At 41.2% G+C, this 16,065-nt stretch overlaps 1 protein-coding gene across 1 annotated transcript in view; it reads right to left on the bottom strand.

Annotated features, from left to right (window-relative positions):
* LOC120030232 (synaptopodin-2) overlaps window positions 1-15,606 on the bottom strand; it is a 62,343-nt gene extending 46,737 nt beyond the window's left edge. Inside the window, exon 1 of the mRNA XM_038975578.1 lies at window positions 15,483-15,606. Coding sequence (XP_038831506.1) covers window positions 15,483-15,590 — 108 coding nt within the window. The 5' untranslated portion in view covers window positions 15,591-15,606. The remainder of the gene's footprint in view (window positions 1-15,482) is intronic.
* Window positions 15,607-16,065: the final 459 nt, after the last annotated feature.

The raw sequence follows: 16,065 nt of genomic DNA, 5'->3' as shown, positions 1-16,065 counted from the left end.
TCTAGCCCTACCAGTGCGGGGAGGTGGAATAACCCGCACCGGGCTATGAACACGTACAGGAGACACCGTGCGCTCTACTGCGTAACACGGTGTCTGCCCGTACTCCCGCTCTCCACGGTTAGCCTGGGAAGTGGGCGCAGGTCTCCTACCTGCCCTTGGCCCACTACCTCTTAGCCCCCCCCCCAAGAAATTTTTGGGTAGTACTCACGGGCTTTTCGGGCTTCCGTGCCAGACGCGTCCCCTCATAATGCCGGTTCCTCTCTCCAGTTTCCTCCGCTCTCCGAGCTGCCTCCAGCTGTTCCCATGGGCGGCGATTCACCTCCACTTTAGCCCATGGTCCTTTTCCTTCCATGATCTCCTCCCAAGACCATAAATCCTGCTTCGTGCGCTGTCCGTCCCTCCCGTTACACCGCTGCTTGGTTCTGGTTATTTGGTGGGTGGTTCTGTAACGGTAGTCCTCCTCCTCTTCAACCGAAGAGGAGGAGTAGTGATTGAACCAAGGCGCAGCGGGTTGTGAATACATAATTTAATAAAGACACGACAAAACAATGAAGACAGAAAACGACCTAGACTTGAATAAACTACAAAATAACAAAACCGAAATGTATAGACAGACCTGAACAATACGAACTTACAAATAACGCGAAGAACGCACGAACAGGGAAAAATAGACTACACAAAATGACGATGAACAAACATACCGAACAGTCCCGTATGGTGCGACAAACACTGACACAGGAGACAACCACCCACCACGAACACTGTGAAACAACCTACCTAAATATGACTCTCAATTAGAGGAAACGCCAAACACCTGCCTCTAATTGAGAGCCATACCAGGCAACCCTTAAACCAACATAGAAACAGAAAACATAGAATGCCCACCCAAACTCACGTCCTGACCAACTAACACATACAACAAACTAACAGAAATAGGTCAGGAACGTGACACTAACGTTTTTGCACCTCCCCTTTTTACCAGCTAATTATCTTGATCCATTTGATAATTGATCAAGTTTCACAATTTTTTTTAGCTAGTTATTATTAAAAAAATATGACCATTTAATAAAGCTCCTCCCGTCGCCGCAAGATGAATCGTTTGGACCACTAACGTTTTATGCAAATTCGTTTAGCATGGCCTGAGGGTTTGCAGGGTTTGCTAATTTTCGAAAATTCCATTGATCCTAAAAAAAATCTCCATCCACCCAGGGCACAGGTCTATACAAAATGAACTCGCTCATTGATTTCATACAGGTTCCAAACCGTTCAATAGTTAGGCTATCCATATTACCGGAGTTTATATTCTTTATATTTCTATCGTGGATTTGCGGCCGCAATTTATACTGAACAAAAATATAAACGCAACATGTAACAATTTCAACGAGTTTACTGAGTTACAGGACATATAAGGATATCAGTCAATTGAAATAAATTCATTAGTCCCAAATATGGATTTCGCATGACTGGGCAGGGGCGCAGCTGTGGGTGGGCCTGGGAGGGCATAGGCCCACCCACTTGGGAGCCAGGCCCAGCCAATCAGAATAAGTTTTCCCCCAAAAAAGGGCTTTATTACAGACAGAAATACTCCTCAGTTTCATCAGCTGTCTGGGTGGCTGGTCTCAAATGATCCCGCAGGTGAAGAAGCCGGATGTGGTGGTCTTGGGCTGGAGAGGTTACACGTGGTCTGCGGTTGTGAGGCCGGATGTGAGGCCAAATTCTCTAAAACGACGTTGGAGGCAGCTTATGGTAGAGAAATTAACAAAAAAATTATCTGGCAACAGCTCTGGTGGAGATTCCTGTATTCAGTACGCCAATTGCACGCTCCCTCCCTCAAAACTTGACTTAACAGTCAGTAGCTGGTGTGGCCACCAATTGCATTAAGTACTGCAGTGCATCTCCTCCTCATGGACTGCACCAGATTTGCCAGTTCTTGCTGTGAGATGTTACCCCACTCTTCCACCAAGGGACCTGCAAGTTCCCGGACATTTCTGGGGGGAATGCCCCTAGCCCTCACCCTCCAATCCAACAGTTCCCAGACGTGCTCAATGGGATTGAGATCCGGGCTCTTCACTGGCCATGGCAGAACACTGACATTCCTGTCTTGCAGGAAATCACGCACAGAACGAGCAGTATGGCTGGTGGCATTGTCATGCTGGAGGGTCATGTCAGGATGAGCCTGCAGGAAGGGTATCACATGAGGGAGGAGGATGTCTTCCCTGTAATGCACAGCATTGAGATTGCCTCCAATGACAACAAGCTCAGTCCGATGAAGGTGTGACACACTGCCCCAGACCATGACGGACCCGCTCAAGAGTACAGGCCTCGGTGTAACGCTCATTCCTTCAACGATAAATGCGAATCCGACCATCACTCCTGGTGAGACAAAACCATGACTCGTCAGTGAAGAGCACTTTTTGCCAGTCCTGTCTGGTAAGCGACGGTGGGTTTGTGCCCATAAGCGATGTTGTTTCCGGTGATGTCTGGTGAGGACCTGCCTTACAACAGGCCTACAAGCCTTCAGTCCAGCCTCTCTCAGCCTATTGCAGACAGTCTGAGCACTGATGGAGGGATTGTGCGTTCGTGGTGTAACTCGTGCAGTTGTTGTTGCCATCCTGTACCTGTCCCGCAAGTGTGATGTTCGGATGTACCAATCCTGTGCAGGTGTTGTTACACGTGGTCTGCCACTGCGAAGACGATCAGCTGTCCATCCTGTCTCCCTGTAGCACTATCTTAGGTGTCTCACAGTACAGACATTGCAATTTATTGCCCTTGCCACATCTGCAGTCCTCATGCCTCCTTGCAGCATGCCTAAGGCACGTTCATGCAGATGAGCAGGGACTCTGGGCATCTTTCTTTTGGTGTTTTTCAGAGTCAGTAGAAAGGCCTCTTTAGTGTCCTAAGTTTTCATGACTGTGACCTTAATTGCCTACCGTCTGTAAGCTGTTAGTGTCTTAACGACCGTTCCACAGGTGCATGTTCATTCATTATTTACGGTTCATTGAACAAGCATGGGAAACAGTGTTTAAACCCTTTACAATGAAGATCTGTGAAGTCATTTGGATTTTTACGATATATCTTTGAAAGACAGGGTCCTGAAAAAGGGAAGTTACTTTTTTTGCTGATTTTAGTTACATTTAATTTACATTTTGGTAATTCTGGGACGTTTTCCAACTGGTTTGACATTGGGAATGTTCTCAAATAGTTCAAAGAATGTTAAGAAACAACGTTCTTCTGTAGGAATGTCAGTACATCAGGATAACATTTCCTACAAGTTTCATCAAATCAAATTTTATTAGTCACATGTACCGAATACAACAGGTATTGTTGTGAAATGAAATGCTTACTTACGAGCCCTTAATCACAATGCAGTTTGAAAAAATACAGATAAGAAATAAAAGTAACACGTAATTAAAGAGCAGCAATAAAATAACAATAGCGAGACTATATACATGTATCATGGTTCTTTTTAAAGTAATGTTCTTAAATTGTTCCAAGAACATTAAGAAACAATGTTCTTTTGTGGGAATTTCAGTACTTCAGCATATTGTTTCCTACAGGTTTCCTCGTGGTTCTATTTAAAGTCATGTTCTCAAATTGTTCAGGGAATGTTAATAAAACTTTCCATAACAAAACATAAAAAACTTTTGTAACGTTCAGAGAATATACAAACATATACATTCCATTCTCAGCATCAGCAAACCTCTCTCTATCCTCTAAGTGTGTTCAGGTGTGTTTGCCATGCCCACTAATTGGCCACACCTGACCTTAATGAGTGCTTGTTTCCTTTAAACTGGGGTCTGTTTGAATAGAATAAAATGAACAGCTTTGTATGTGTAAAAAACATGGCATGCTAGCTCCATCCTTGTGACGGAGGCAGGTGGCTAGTGCACTAATTCCGCGGATAGAGAACAGAAGATTATAGGTTTTAATTTCACTAATGCCGTGTCACAATAAAAAAAAACTAATGTGTTTGCATGATTAATGCTTAAGGAAATACATTTCCATGTGTCTGATCTGTGCTTGGAGTTCAAAAAGATTAACCCAAAATATGCTATTAAGTCTTATTGAAACATTTAGTGACTGTTTTAAGGAAGTTATTCAAAAACCTCAAAATAACCTATCATTTCCGTTCTCAGAGAGTTAATAAAACCTCTCAGGTAAACTTCAAAATAACCAGAGTAAAACATTCTCAGAACCTCCCTGCAACCTAAAAATAAATGTTCCCAGAATAGGCTAAATGTTCACTTCTGTTCTCAGAATGTTTAAAAAAAACATCAGGAAACATATGGTTTTACCTGTAAGACAGATGGAAAATGTTTGCCTGAGATTTAAAAACATAATTACTTAAAGCTGCATGGAGTAGGAACTGCCTGAAGCTCTGTGTTCAATGCACAGTATTGTATTTCCTGTGGTTTTGTGTTGTGTTTAAGACACTAAAAATTATATTGGAAAATTGGGAGAGGAGCAGTCAAGCATGCCGTGAGCATAAATCGTCTCATTTTAGCCCTACAGCTGCCAATATAAAATGTCTTACCGTTAAAATCTTTATGTATGGTAAATGCCACATTGTAACCACACAAGATTGTGTTGAAAGCTGCCCTCTATTACGCTGCTGCTACTCTCTGTTTATCATATATGCATAGTCACTTTAACTATACATTCATGTACATATGTACATACTACCTCAATTGGCCCGACCAACCAGTGCTCCCGCACATTGGCTAACCGGGCTATCTGCATTGTGTCATGCCACCCACCACCCGCCAACCCCTCTTTACGCTACTGCTACTCTCTGTTCATCATATATGCATAGTCACTTTAACCATATCTACATGTACATACTACCTCAATCAGCCTGACTAACCGGTGTCTGTACATAGCCTTGCTACTGTTTTTCACTGTCTTTCTACTGTTGTTTTTAGTTTTTTACTTACCTATTGTTCACCTAATACCCTTTTTGCACTATTGGTTAGATCATGTAAGTAAGCATTTCACTGTAAGGTCTACCTACACCTGTTGTATTCGGTGCACGTGACAAATAAACTTTGATTTGATTTGTAATCTGAATGACAGATTCAAACCTCTTATGAACACTCTTATGAACACTAATAAGCGAGTGTTTCCTTTGAGTGTTTCCTTTGTTGATCTTTCTATACCAAGCGCAAAAAAGAAATAACAATTTAAGCGGAACATATAGAGTACTCTGAGGAACATTTTATAAGCAATCTATGGCTGATATTTAACAGTGACAAAGCAGTCCAGTCCAGAACATTGTCTGACATCTGTGTCTATCACTATGGCTCAGGAGGGGAAAGAAATGAAAGGTTTCCCCTCCTTTTTTGGAGGAGGGAGGGAGGAGTGGTGCTGTGGTGGTCCAGACAGACTTTCCTCCCACAGAGAGTCCAAACACAGGCTCACAGGAGGCCTCCATATACGGCCCTGTTTGCACACAGACTGCTCCTAAAACCCAGGCTGGAGTCACACTGTTTTATCAGATGGTTACCAGCTCATAAAAGAAACCCATAAAACATATCTGTATATATATAGCAAGGTCTTGTTTTTATCACAGGTTGTCAGGTAGTGGCCTTTTCATAGTGGCCTTTTCTCAGGCAAACATTTTCCATCTGTCTTACAGGTAACTATGGAAGTGGGTTTTGCTGTATAGATGCATTTAATCAATAAGGCAATGAGTACAGTATAAAAAAAACTCAACTTGACATCAAGCACCGATTGACCACCACAGTGAACTCCCGCAGTCACCACAAATTAATGGACAGAGCCATTTGTCTCTCTCTATAACAACTCTACGACTGCAGGGAATGCTTGAGAAAAGAGTATTTGATAGTACAGCGTCTTTATCAAGCTCATGTGGTCTACCATTAGGACTAATGTACAAGTAACAAAAGGCCTCTATACTCTCAGGGCAGGTTTCCCAGACACAGATTAGGACTAGTCCTGGACTAATAAAATATTTCAAAGAGATTCTCTACTGAGCATGCTTTTTAGTCTAAAAAACGGTCAAAAGAATGGGAAACGGCTCTGATCCAGGAGCGATATTCCACAAAATATGGGGAATGACTTTACTGCCCTCTTCTGAAATTACTTCTGTGTGCCTCAAATTCAAAGACAGAGCTATGGATGCCAGGATTGGCCATCCATGATATCCAAAATAGAGTTTTAACCATGTTTTTAGGCTGTACAGTGTTTGTTTATAAACATGGAGTAAAACAATTGTATATTTTCAGTTCTGATGGGGTACGACAGTTGAACTAATCTCACATACAAGTTATATTCTTCAAGAATCAATGAGTACATAGCATTAATTTATACATCAAATATGGATGTAGAAACTGCAGATTGCCCCTTTAACATTGACATGAAGGGAGTCAGAAGGTCTTTATATTAAGAAAACATTTACTCTGGTCTTTGGACGACGGGATTGACTTGATACGCAGTGACATACTGTATCTCAGTAATTGGACGGCCCAAATAACCCTATTCATTCACTTACTGCCATCTGTGTAGACTACATAGGACGGTAACTTGAGGGTGACTGTCAGGATTTCTGGATTCAGTATGGACACCGAGTCAGGTTAACTTACAGTTCTTATCTCATAGGATTTAATCATGTTGGAATAGCATCACTAGTGCTTTCAAAAGAGCTGTAGCGCCAATTGAATCCCAACTATATTATTTATATTGTCATAGCAATCCATACCAGCCAAGGCCAGAAAGTAGCCTTCATGGATGAATTGCCAGGGAGCTTTTCATCTCATGCATTTTCCCATGTCTGTCTGTCTGTCTGGAAACTGATACCATTTCAAGGGGCTGTAGAAATCAAAGGACTCCGTTTGCCACAACCCCCTGCACTGTGGCAGGAAATGCCACCTGACAGTAATTGATTAATCAACCATGTGTTTCAAGCACAGTGAATGTTACTCTTTAGGACTATGACCATGAGAGATAGGGAAAGGGAAAGGGAAACTGCAACATCCACATACCTCCCGGGTGGCGCAGTGGTCTAGGGCACTGCATCGCAGTGCTAGCTGCGCCACCAGAGTCTCTGGGTTGGCGCCCAGGCTGGGCTGGGTTCGTGCCCAGGCTCTGTCGCAGCTGGCCGCAACCGGGAGGTCCGTGGGGCGACGCACAATTGGCATAGCGTCGTCCGGGTTAGGGAGGGTTTGGCCGGTAGGGATATCCCTGTCTCAGTATGTAAAAATGTAATAAAATGTATGCACTCTACTGTAAGTCGCTCTGGATAAGAGCGTCTGCTAAATGACTAAAATGTAAATGTAAATGTAATGTGGAATGAAAGTGAGTTTGGTATTGTGCAAGTGTTGTAATGTTTCATTGTATGATTAATTCAGTAGCTACACTGAACCTGAAAGTATTAGTTTGGTCTCTTTATGCTTTTATCAGAGGTAGGCCTTTCCTTTGGAGTTACAGTCCCCTCCATATGTATTTGGACAGTGAAGCAAAATGTTAAATGTATCTCTATACTCCAGCATTTTGGATTTGATATCAAATGTTTCATATGAGGCGACAAGACAATGTCACCTTTCATTTGAGGGTATTTTCATACAAAGCTCCAGTGATGGACAAACAAACTGTGATAGCCACGCACAGACCTCTGTGTTTTAAGTCAGTAGGCCTAATAGATATTATTTTCCTGTAGGTGTTTTTGTCTATTTTTTCCAACGGCATAAGGACGAACACAGTGGTCAAATGGTAGAGTAAGTTCAAGTAACATTTATTCAACATGCTGACTTGTAAAGGGACTGTTCCGTCTTCATGAATCTATATGTTAGCAATGAGGGGAAAACTCATTGACTACGACGTCAAAAGTTGTCAGTCAGCATCGACGTAACATGTTTCACAAATTCGGTGTGGCAGGATGTGGAGACACCGAAGTGTTCAAGTATAATACAATTTCTTGATGCAAAATACTTCTAAATTCAAAGTAATTCATGTGGGATTGTCTTTACAGTGAATCAGTTAAGGAAATTACATGAAAATAGACCATGAATAAAACCAACAAAGAAATATCCCCTACTTATCCCCTACTAAAAAAATTAAGTGGGTTGTGACTTCATCAAGTTTGTTCTCCCAAAAACTCAGATTAAAAAACTACTTCCCATATATGGACAACAGCTTCTTGAGTGTAAAGAGACCCCCCCGCACTGTGGGCCTACTGCATGTCAGTACATTCAACAGTCACTTTCTCTTTAGAGAGGGAGCCCTGCTCACACAATCCAACAGAAGCTTTGAATAACTCCAATTTATCAGATATGAAAGTGCCCTAACTCTACCAGTGGAGTATTTCTCACAATCTTGGTATGTTAGCTTTTAAAACTTTTACTGACAGCTCTTCTCCCCACCTTCTGCTCCAACCCTCCTCAAAAAGTCTCAAGACAAGCTTAAAGTTATGTCTTCCAGATGACTTGCTGTTACCACGAGGTCACTCTTCAGATATCCTCGACTGAGGCATAGACTCGCAAGAGACGTCATCTATTGCCATTTCACACCGGTACAGGCAAATATTTGACAGTTAAGCCAAAGAAGACATTAACACAGGGCTTATATAACAATGTGCTCAAACTTTGGAAAGACCCTCTTTTGGAACTTAGCACCCTTGACCCTAAAATACTGCAGTTTAATCAAACTTTATTTGTTTGACAAATCCAAAAACGAGTTCAATGAGGATGTCATGTGCAAAACCCTTTTCTTGAGGAGTGGTGGGTGTTTTCATTCCACTTCCCTACAAACTTAATTCAACTTTAATTTAATTCAATTTGCCCCTATTCCTTATGCTACATTAGAAAGGCCTCATGCACAGCTGCCTTGCCTAAAAAAGGCCTATTGTTGCTGTCTGATGTGAATTAAATAAGCCAAGTTTCTCTACATCAGTCTTTTTTGGAATGTCAACACACTCCCCAATTCTGCAAAGAACAAGGTTTAAAACGAGACTATTTGTCTAAAAATGGAAATCCAGTCGTTTGACTTATTTATAGATGAACATTACTGGAGTGGCTGTGGTCGAGTGAGGCTTATCGTGGATGATATGATACAGCAGCATTGTAATACTGTCAATCAAAAGTTATAACTTGCTCTGCCCTTAAATAAATTAACTAAATCAATTGAATGTCAACATCAAGTAATAGATTCAAGGATGACTTTAGTTGAAATTGAATTACACAAAAAGCTAACGTTCTCTAAATAGCCACATGTCAGTGCAACGTTGCATGTCCATAAATCTATGTATGTACTGTATTTATGTTCAGTTTTCATTTCAAATAGAACAGGACCAAACTACAAAAACTCCCTCTGAAACACATATACCCAGAGGCTAGCATAGGTTTATAAAAGCAATGAAGTTACGGTAGCATAGTAACTGAGTGTTTGTCCAGAAAAACAAAGATATTCCCTTTGATCGTGCTCCATGACACTGAACAAGTGCCAGGCACTTAAAGCTCGGTGATAGGCGATTTCTCCCACTCTCTTTGAATACCAACCTGACTTCTATCAGATTCTTCTGACCTTTGTGTTAAACATTGCAATGCTGTTTTGTTGAAAGGCCACTGAGCATATGGGTAAATCAATAATTTAATAGTTTAGGATTGACCTCAATCAGTAGAACAAATTCAGAATGCCACTTAATATAATGTTTACATACACTACATTACTCATCTCATATGTATATACTCTACTCTATACCATCTGCTGCATCTTGCCATCTTTATGTAATACATGTATCACTAGCCACTTTAAACTATGCCACTTTTATGTTTACATACCCTACATTACTCATCTCATATGTATATACTGTACTCGATACCATCTACTGCATCTTGCCTATGCCGTTCTGTACCATCACTCATTCATATATCTTTATGTACAAATTATTTATCCCTTTACACTTGTGTGTATAAGGTAGTTGTTGTGGAATTGTTAGGTTAGATTACTCGTTGGTTACTACTGCATTGTCGGAACTAGAAGCACAAGCATTTCGCTACAGTCGCATTAACATCTGCTAACCATGTGTATGTGACAAATAAAATTTGATTTGATTTTTGACAAAGTCAAAAGGCTGAATTCAACTATTATAATATACAGTATATTATATATAGAGGTAACTGCCAAAATAAAGGAAACACTTGAGTAAATGAGGGTTCTGGTGGCTCTGTTATGATGTGTGGTGCATTTTCCTGAGGGGTATCGTACAAAGCAGGTTTGAGGAGTTAGTGAGCTAACTTTGGTGGCTCACCTTCTAGCCAGGTAAATTTCTATGGCAACAAATCCTTCAGAACTAAGCTGCTCCAGGCCAGGCTAACTCACGGCTAACTCCACTCACCCAGAATGAAATGACTGAGGACCAATGAAATCCGATTCCCTCCCTCTTGCAAAGATTGCGTCATCCACAGGTGGCTGGTGTCACCATAATTGGGGAGGACGGGCTCATAGTAATGGCTGGAACTGAAAAATTGGAATGGTATCCAACACATCAAACACATGGTTTCCATTAGCTCCATTCCAGCCATTATTAACTAGCGTCCTACCCTCAGCAGCCTCCTGTGGCATCATCATCACCTTCATTTGATGACGACTACTGATTAAATGTTTTATTAATCAAACTGTTTTTTTTTCTTAAATAACGCAAAAATGTAACACTTTTGTATGATAGGAGTGTTAAAATGTGCTTGTGCATTGATAAGCACACCAAAGACGGCATTAAAGATAAGTAATAAAATAAAGATGGCACTTCTAAAAGCCTATTTCACACCATAGCCTGATGAATTTGCAAAATAACATTTCATTTTTATTTCGGCACAAATTAAAACGTGGCACTGACTCGCCCATGGATTCATGTTTCAGCATTGTCTCAATTAAGAGTCTAGCATTCGACTAGCCACGTGCAACATGCACAAACAGTTATATGCCTGCTAGAGTTAGCGGCAGGAGGACAAGCAATATCCATCCTCGTAGTATGAATGAAGCCTGAGTTAGGAATGTGAAGCTAACTGAAGCTGGTTAGCTTTAGAAAACCCTGAGTAGATCTAGGTTGCTTCGTAGGATACCCCTGTGGTATGGTTTAGGTCCACTCAAGGTAAACACATAAATACACAGCCATTCTGAGTGAATCATTTCTATCCTGATAGGAAAATGCCCCCATCCACAGGGCTCGCGGTGGCCCAACGCCTTAAGACACTTTGTTGGTGTTTCCTTTATTTTGGTAGTTACATGTATATTATATGTTATAAAACATAAATGTCAGAGTTTGTAAAATATTAGATTTTCATCTATTGGGGGGATTTTTTGGCACACGTTTTTGATGTCACAGGAATGTATTTGTGTAAGAGGAATGGATTTACGCTCTCTCTATGGTTGAGAAGTTGTTGACAGATTTCCTTAAACAAGACCTGGGGAGTGTAACATTCCAACACCTGGAAGAGCAAATTTTGAATTATTATATGAGCATTCTAGCTTCAAAGTCGGACAAAGTAATGGCAGTAGCCTTGTGGTTAGAGAGGCAGGTCAGTTACCACCCACTGGGCACAGATGTCAATTCAACACCTATTCCACATTGGTTCAACGTAATTTAATAGAAATTACGTGAACAAAACATTGATTCAAACATTGTGTGCCCAGTGATCGGAGGGTTTTCAGTTCAAGTGAAGCAGTTTTGGCTATTTCGGTCAGGCTTGATGTAAATGCTTTTGTTGAGTTTATTTTATTTTTACAGGGACAGTGCACATTAATCAACGTTTCAGTAATTTTCAACCGCAGTCCCTGGGCAGGTTATTAAAAACAATTACAATATAGACAATCATTGAGCAGTGAGCACACGCAGAGCAACATAGGACAAGCAAGACATAGCATACAGACAGAGCAACATAGAACAAATAGCAGCAAGACAAAATTCATAAAAGCAACAAAGTGTTTCCACACCTCACAAGCTACAACAGACAACATGGAAAGCGGCAATACACAGCTAGGGATTATGTTCACAAATCTGATTGACCTTTAGCCATGTCTTCATGCATTTTGTGAAAGTGTGATATGTGGTGCAGTTATGTGTGTCTGATGGTAGTGTATTCCAGACATGGGAAGCTCTCACAGTGGATTTAGTGGATTTACTAAAGGTGCTTGTCCTTAAGGGAACTATACAGTCACCTCTCATGGCAGACCTTGTCTGCTGCCATATGTTTGGGTTTTCTGTTTAACAGAAATACTGAGTGGAGGGGGAGCCAGGCCATTTAGGATCTTGAATACAAGACATGCGTCGGTGTATTGCACAAGATTTTCCCAACTCAGGAGCTCATGCTTTCTGAGGATGTAACCGTGATGATGGCTATTGGGCTTCCTATCAAGCACTTTGAGAGCCTGTTTGTAGACAGACTGAATAGGTTTTAATGTTGTACAGCAAGCTTGGGCCCAACTAGTCAAGCAGTATGTTAAGTGGGGGAGTATCATAGATTTGAAGTACAGTTTTGCTACCTCTGTAGTCAAACAATTTCGTCTAAATCGGAAATTAGCTAGGTTGAATTTGGCTATTTGAATTATCTTTTTCACATGCTTTTTAAAAGAGAGGTTGGAATCAAGTATGATGCCAAGGTACTTAAAATCAGATACCACCTGGAGCTTCTCCCCTGACACATAGACATCTGGCTCAGTAGCATCTGTTGCCCTCTTTGTGAAGAACATGCAAACAGTTTTTTTCACATTGAGATGCAAACACGAGTCACTGAGCCACTTTGTAACCTGGACCATTACAGTAGTGAGTTCTTGTGCAGCTTGTTGTTTGCTCTTTGCATGCACATATATCACTGTATCATCTGCATACATTTGAACTTCAGACCCAGTACAGACAGAAGGCAGATCATTAATGTACAGGCTGAACAGGAGGGGCCCCAGTATTGACCCTTGGGGCACGCACACATCATAGCTAAGAGTGGGCGACAGCTCATTGCTCACTCTGACACACTGAGTTCTGCCTTCAAGGTATGATTTCATCCATCTCAATGCATCAGGGGAAAAGTTGAACTTGGACAATTTTGTGATGAGAATCTCATGGTTAACAGTATCAAAAGCCTTCCTTAGGTCCAGAAACACAGCCCCAACAACGCCCCCTTTGTCCATCTTGGACTTCACATTTTCCAGAAGAAAGCAGTTGGCCGTTTCTGTGGAGTGTTTCGCTCTGAAGCCAAACTGCATGGAGTGTAATGTGAAGGGGCTGTTGTTGAGGTGGGCAATCAGTTGTTCTGTTACACACTTTTCAACAACCTTTGGCACCACAGTATCAGTGGTGATACAGTTTTCACATAGTATCATATGATTTACAAACAGTCTTTGTAAAAAAAAATTTGGGATAAGTAAATTACTAAATGTTTCACTTGAGGTTAAATAAATAATATTGGTGCTCAAAGGGAGCATTATGGATCTATGAAGTGGACAGCTCTTTTAAAATGTATTTACAACATTCTATAAGGAATTATGCCATCTATGAAATTATACTCATGATGAGTACATTTCATGATGAGTACATTTCATGATGAGTACATTTGCCTGAGACCTGAACACTTGTGTTAGCTCCCTGAATAGTTCAGTGGGCTAACAGTCTTGTGGCACACTTTGGGATGATTTCCAGGACACAGACTAAGCCTAGTCCTTGAATAAAAAGTAAGTTCAACAAAGCTTCTCCATTGAGCATGCTTTTCAGTCAGGGACTAGGTGAAATATGTGACTGGGAAACCACCCCTTAGTGCTTAGTACTTGGTGACATCATCAATCCTGTCAAAAAAGGACCTTTAAAATTGTTGAATTCTTCAAAAATGTAGTCCATATGTTTGGTCCATATGTTACCAAAGTCATTCCCTGGAGTTCCACAAAGCAAAACCAGGCTCTCCCTAAAACAAAGGATGTAATGACTAAAAGAGTCCTATAACCCAGTAAATGGCTACAAGTGAGGTTTTGGTCAGTGTTGTGGGTCCACTTAAAATTTCAATTATTAGAGAGTACCCCCACAAAGCTTAGGAACCCTAAGTTATTTGGCCATTTGAGAGTTAGTATTTCATGATGAGGTATTAAAATATTTATTGGTTCAGCCTTTTTTATTGGGCTGCCTATTAGAACTTTTAGTGCAGGGGAAAGCATTGCTTGCGAGTTGTTCTCCTGGCCAGAACAAATCAATGCCTCAGAGTCCTAGACCCCCTCTAAGCTACACCTTGACCCCTTGCTGGGGGGCTGGATGTGGTTGATGGGGTACCAATCTACACCATCATTCACAAGCATAATCATTTTCACTTCCTTTACAATGCACTTGACATAGCCTAGTCACACTGATCCATCAACTGTCTTTGGCATTCCTACATAAAGCATCCCTGTGCTTTAAGGGTCCGTTTATCCTTATGTGATGCTTCTTAGGTAGCTCCATGTGTGGCCAACGAAGGAGCGGATTGCCTTTTGGTAAGTATCTCTGTCAAAATGGGCTTACTGTCCATTCTCTAATACAGTAGTGTACATACATAGTAATGTGTAGCCAAGTGGCCACTGTTCCTAAACATGAGGAGAATACAACTTGTTGGCCACAAATGCTCACCAAGAAAGTTATGCCATTGGGAAAGGCACCATTATTCCAGCTGGATACAATTACTAACATGTAGCAAGTAATAGGCTACAAATTAGACCTGCATGGGATAGGCCTACTGTATGAATCAACATGTGGTTTGCTGCACAATTAGGCCTTTAGGCTTCAATTAAACAAGATTTAACAAATCTACCATTTTCGATTGAGACTTATCTAAATAAAAGTTCCCATCCAGCAGCTTTCCAGCTTCTCCTCTTTGTTTAGGTTTTTATCACTCCGTGACCCCTGAAGGCACGGTCTTCACAGCACGAGCATGTTTAGATTCTTGATGAAATCTTCACTTGTGATAACTGATAGATCGCTCTGCACACCACAGTCCTCGAGCCTTGACCATATAAGGGTCCCCAGGAATCATACCATAAAAAAACCCATCTCCGACACACCAGAAAAAAGGGGAATTCTGCCTGTCTCAAACACACGCTCTCTAAACTCAAAACATTTGCTCAAATAAAGTATTTTCAAAACAATTAATTCACCATATGAAATGTAGGCTACAACATCAACCCTAAAGATCAACATCATTAGGATACCTGTCTCATCTTCGCATCAAATAACCTACATGTCCAGCGTAGCTAATGGATTCATTTCCAAGTGGCCACTGTTCCTGAACATGAGGAGAAAAAAAAACTTGTTGGCCTAAAGCCGCATTGTATGACATGTAAATGCACGTTTTACATGGTTCAATAGAAACATTCCACAAATAAACGCGAGACAAAACAAACTTGCAATGCGACAAATCATGATCTTGATGAAGGCTCCGTTGACCTATGTTATACACTGCAACGCCAAAAGCATAAACAATTAACAAAAAAATACTTCAAACTAATGATGTTTCTACCTGATAAACCTGCAAAGGTCGGTAGGCATCCCCCTCTCCTTGGCAGAGACTGAAGCCCCAGGGCGCGCCTCCGCGCACCGTTACACAGATATAATCCCCAGTGCCCATGCCACACGCAACAGGCTCCCACCAAAACCGCTATCATCAAATTGTCCGGAGTTGGACCAACAGGGCTCTAGGAAACCAAGAGCAGCACAGTGCAGTATAATTCCCATCATCTGCAAGTTATCCCGATTCCAGCCTTCTCGTCCAGCCCGCTCTGAAACGTCATTGCACATAGCCCCGCCTGCTCATCTAGTTGTGCGCTCTTGGGAATGTCTTGTAGCTGCATTTGTATGGGGCCACGGTCGGGGTTGAACTTCTCATACAGTGTAGCTACAATAATAATGAGCTTTGATATCTCAATTTAGTTTATGTATCGATTATGCTGGCTGTTTTCTAGTCAAATGTATGTGTTGGCCTATAGCCTATTGGTTGAAAGTGATTTAGGCCTAATTTTTATTGTGTATCCCTATAAATTAGTTGATTACTTGCATTGTAAATATAAAAAGAATATCTGATGACTAGACAAATAATGGACTAT

Source organism: Salvelinus namaycush, chromosome 36 (genome assembly GCF_016432855.1).
Source record: "Salvelinus namaycush isolate Seneca chromosome 36, SaNama_1.0, whole genome shotgun sequence".
Taxonomy (NCBI): Eukaryota; Metazoa; Chordata; class Actinopteri; order Salmoniformes; family Salmonidae; genus Salvelinus; species Salvelinus namaycush.
Note: the sequence above shows the minus strand (reverse complement) of the source record. Positions and strands in the feature narration are given on the sequence as shown.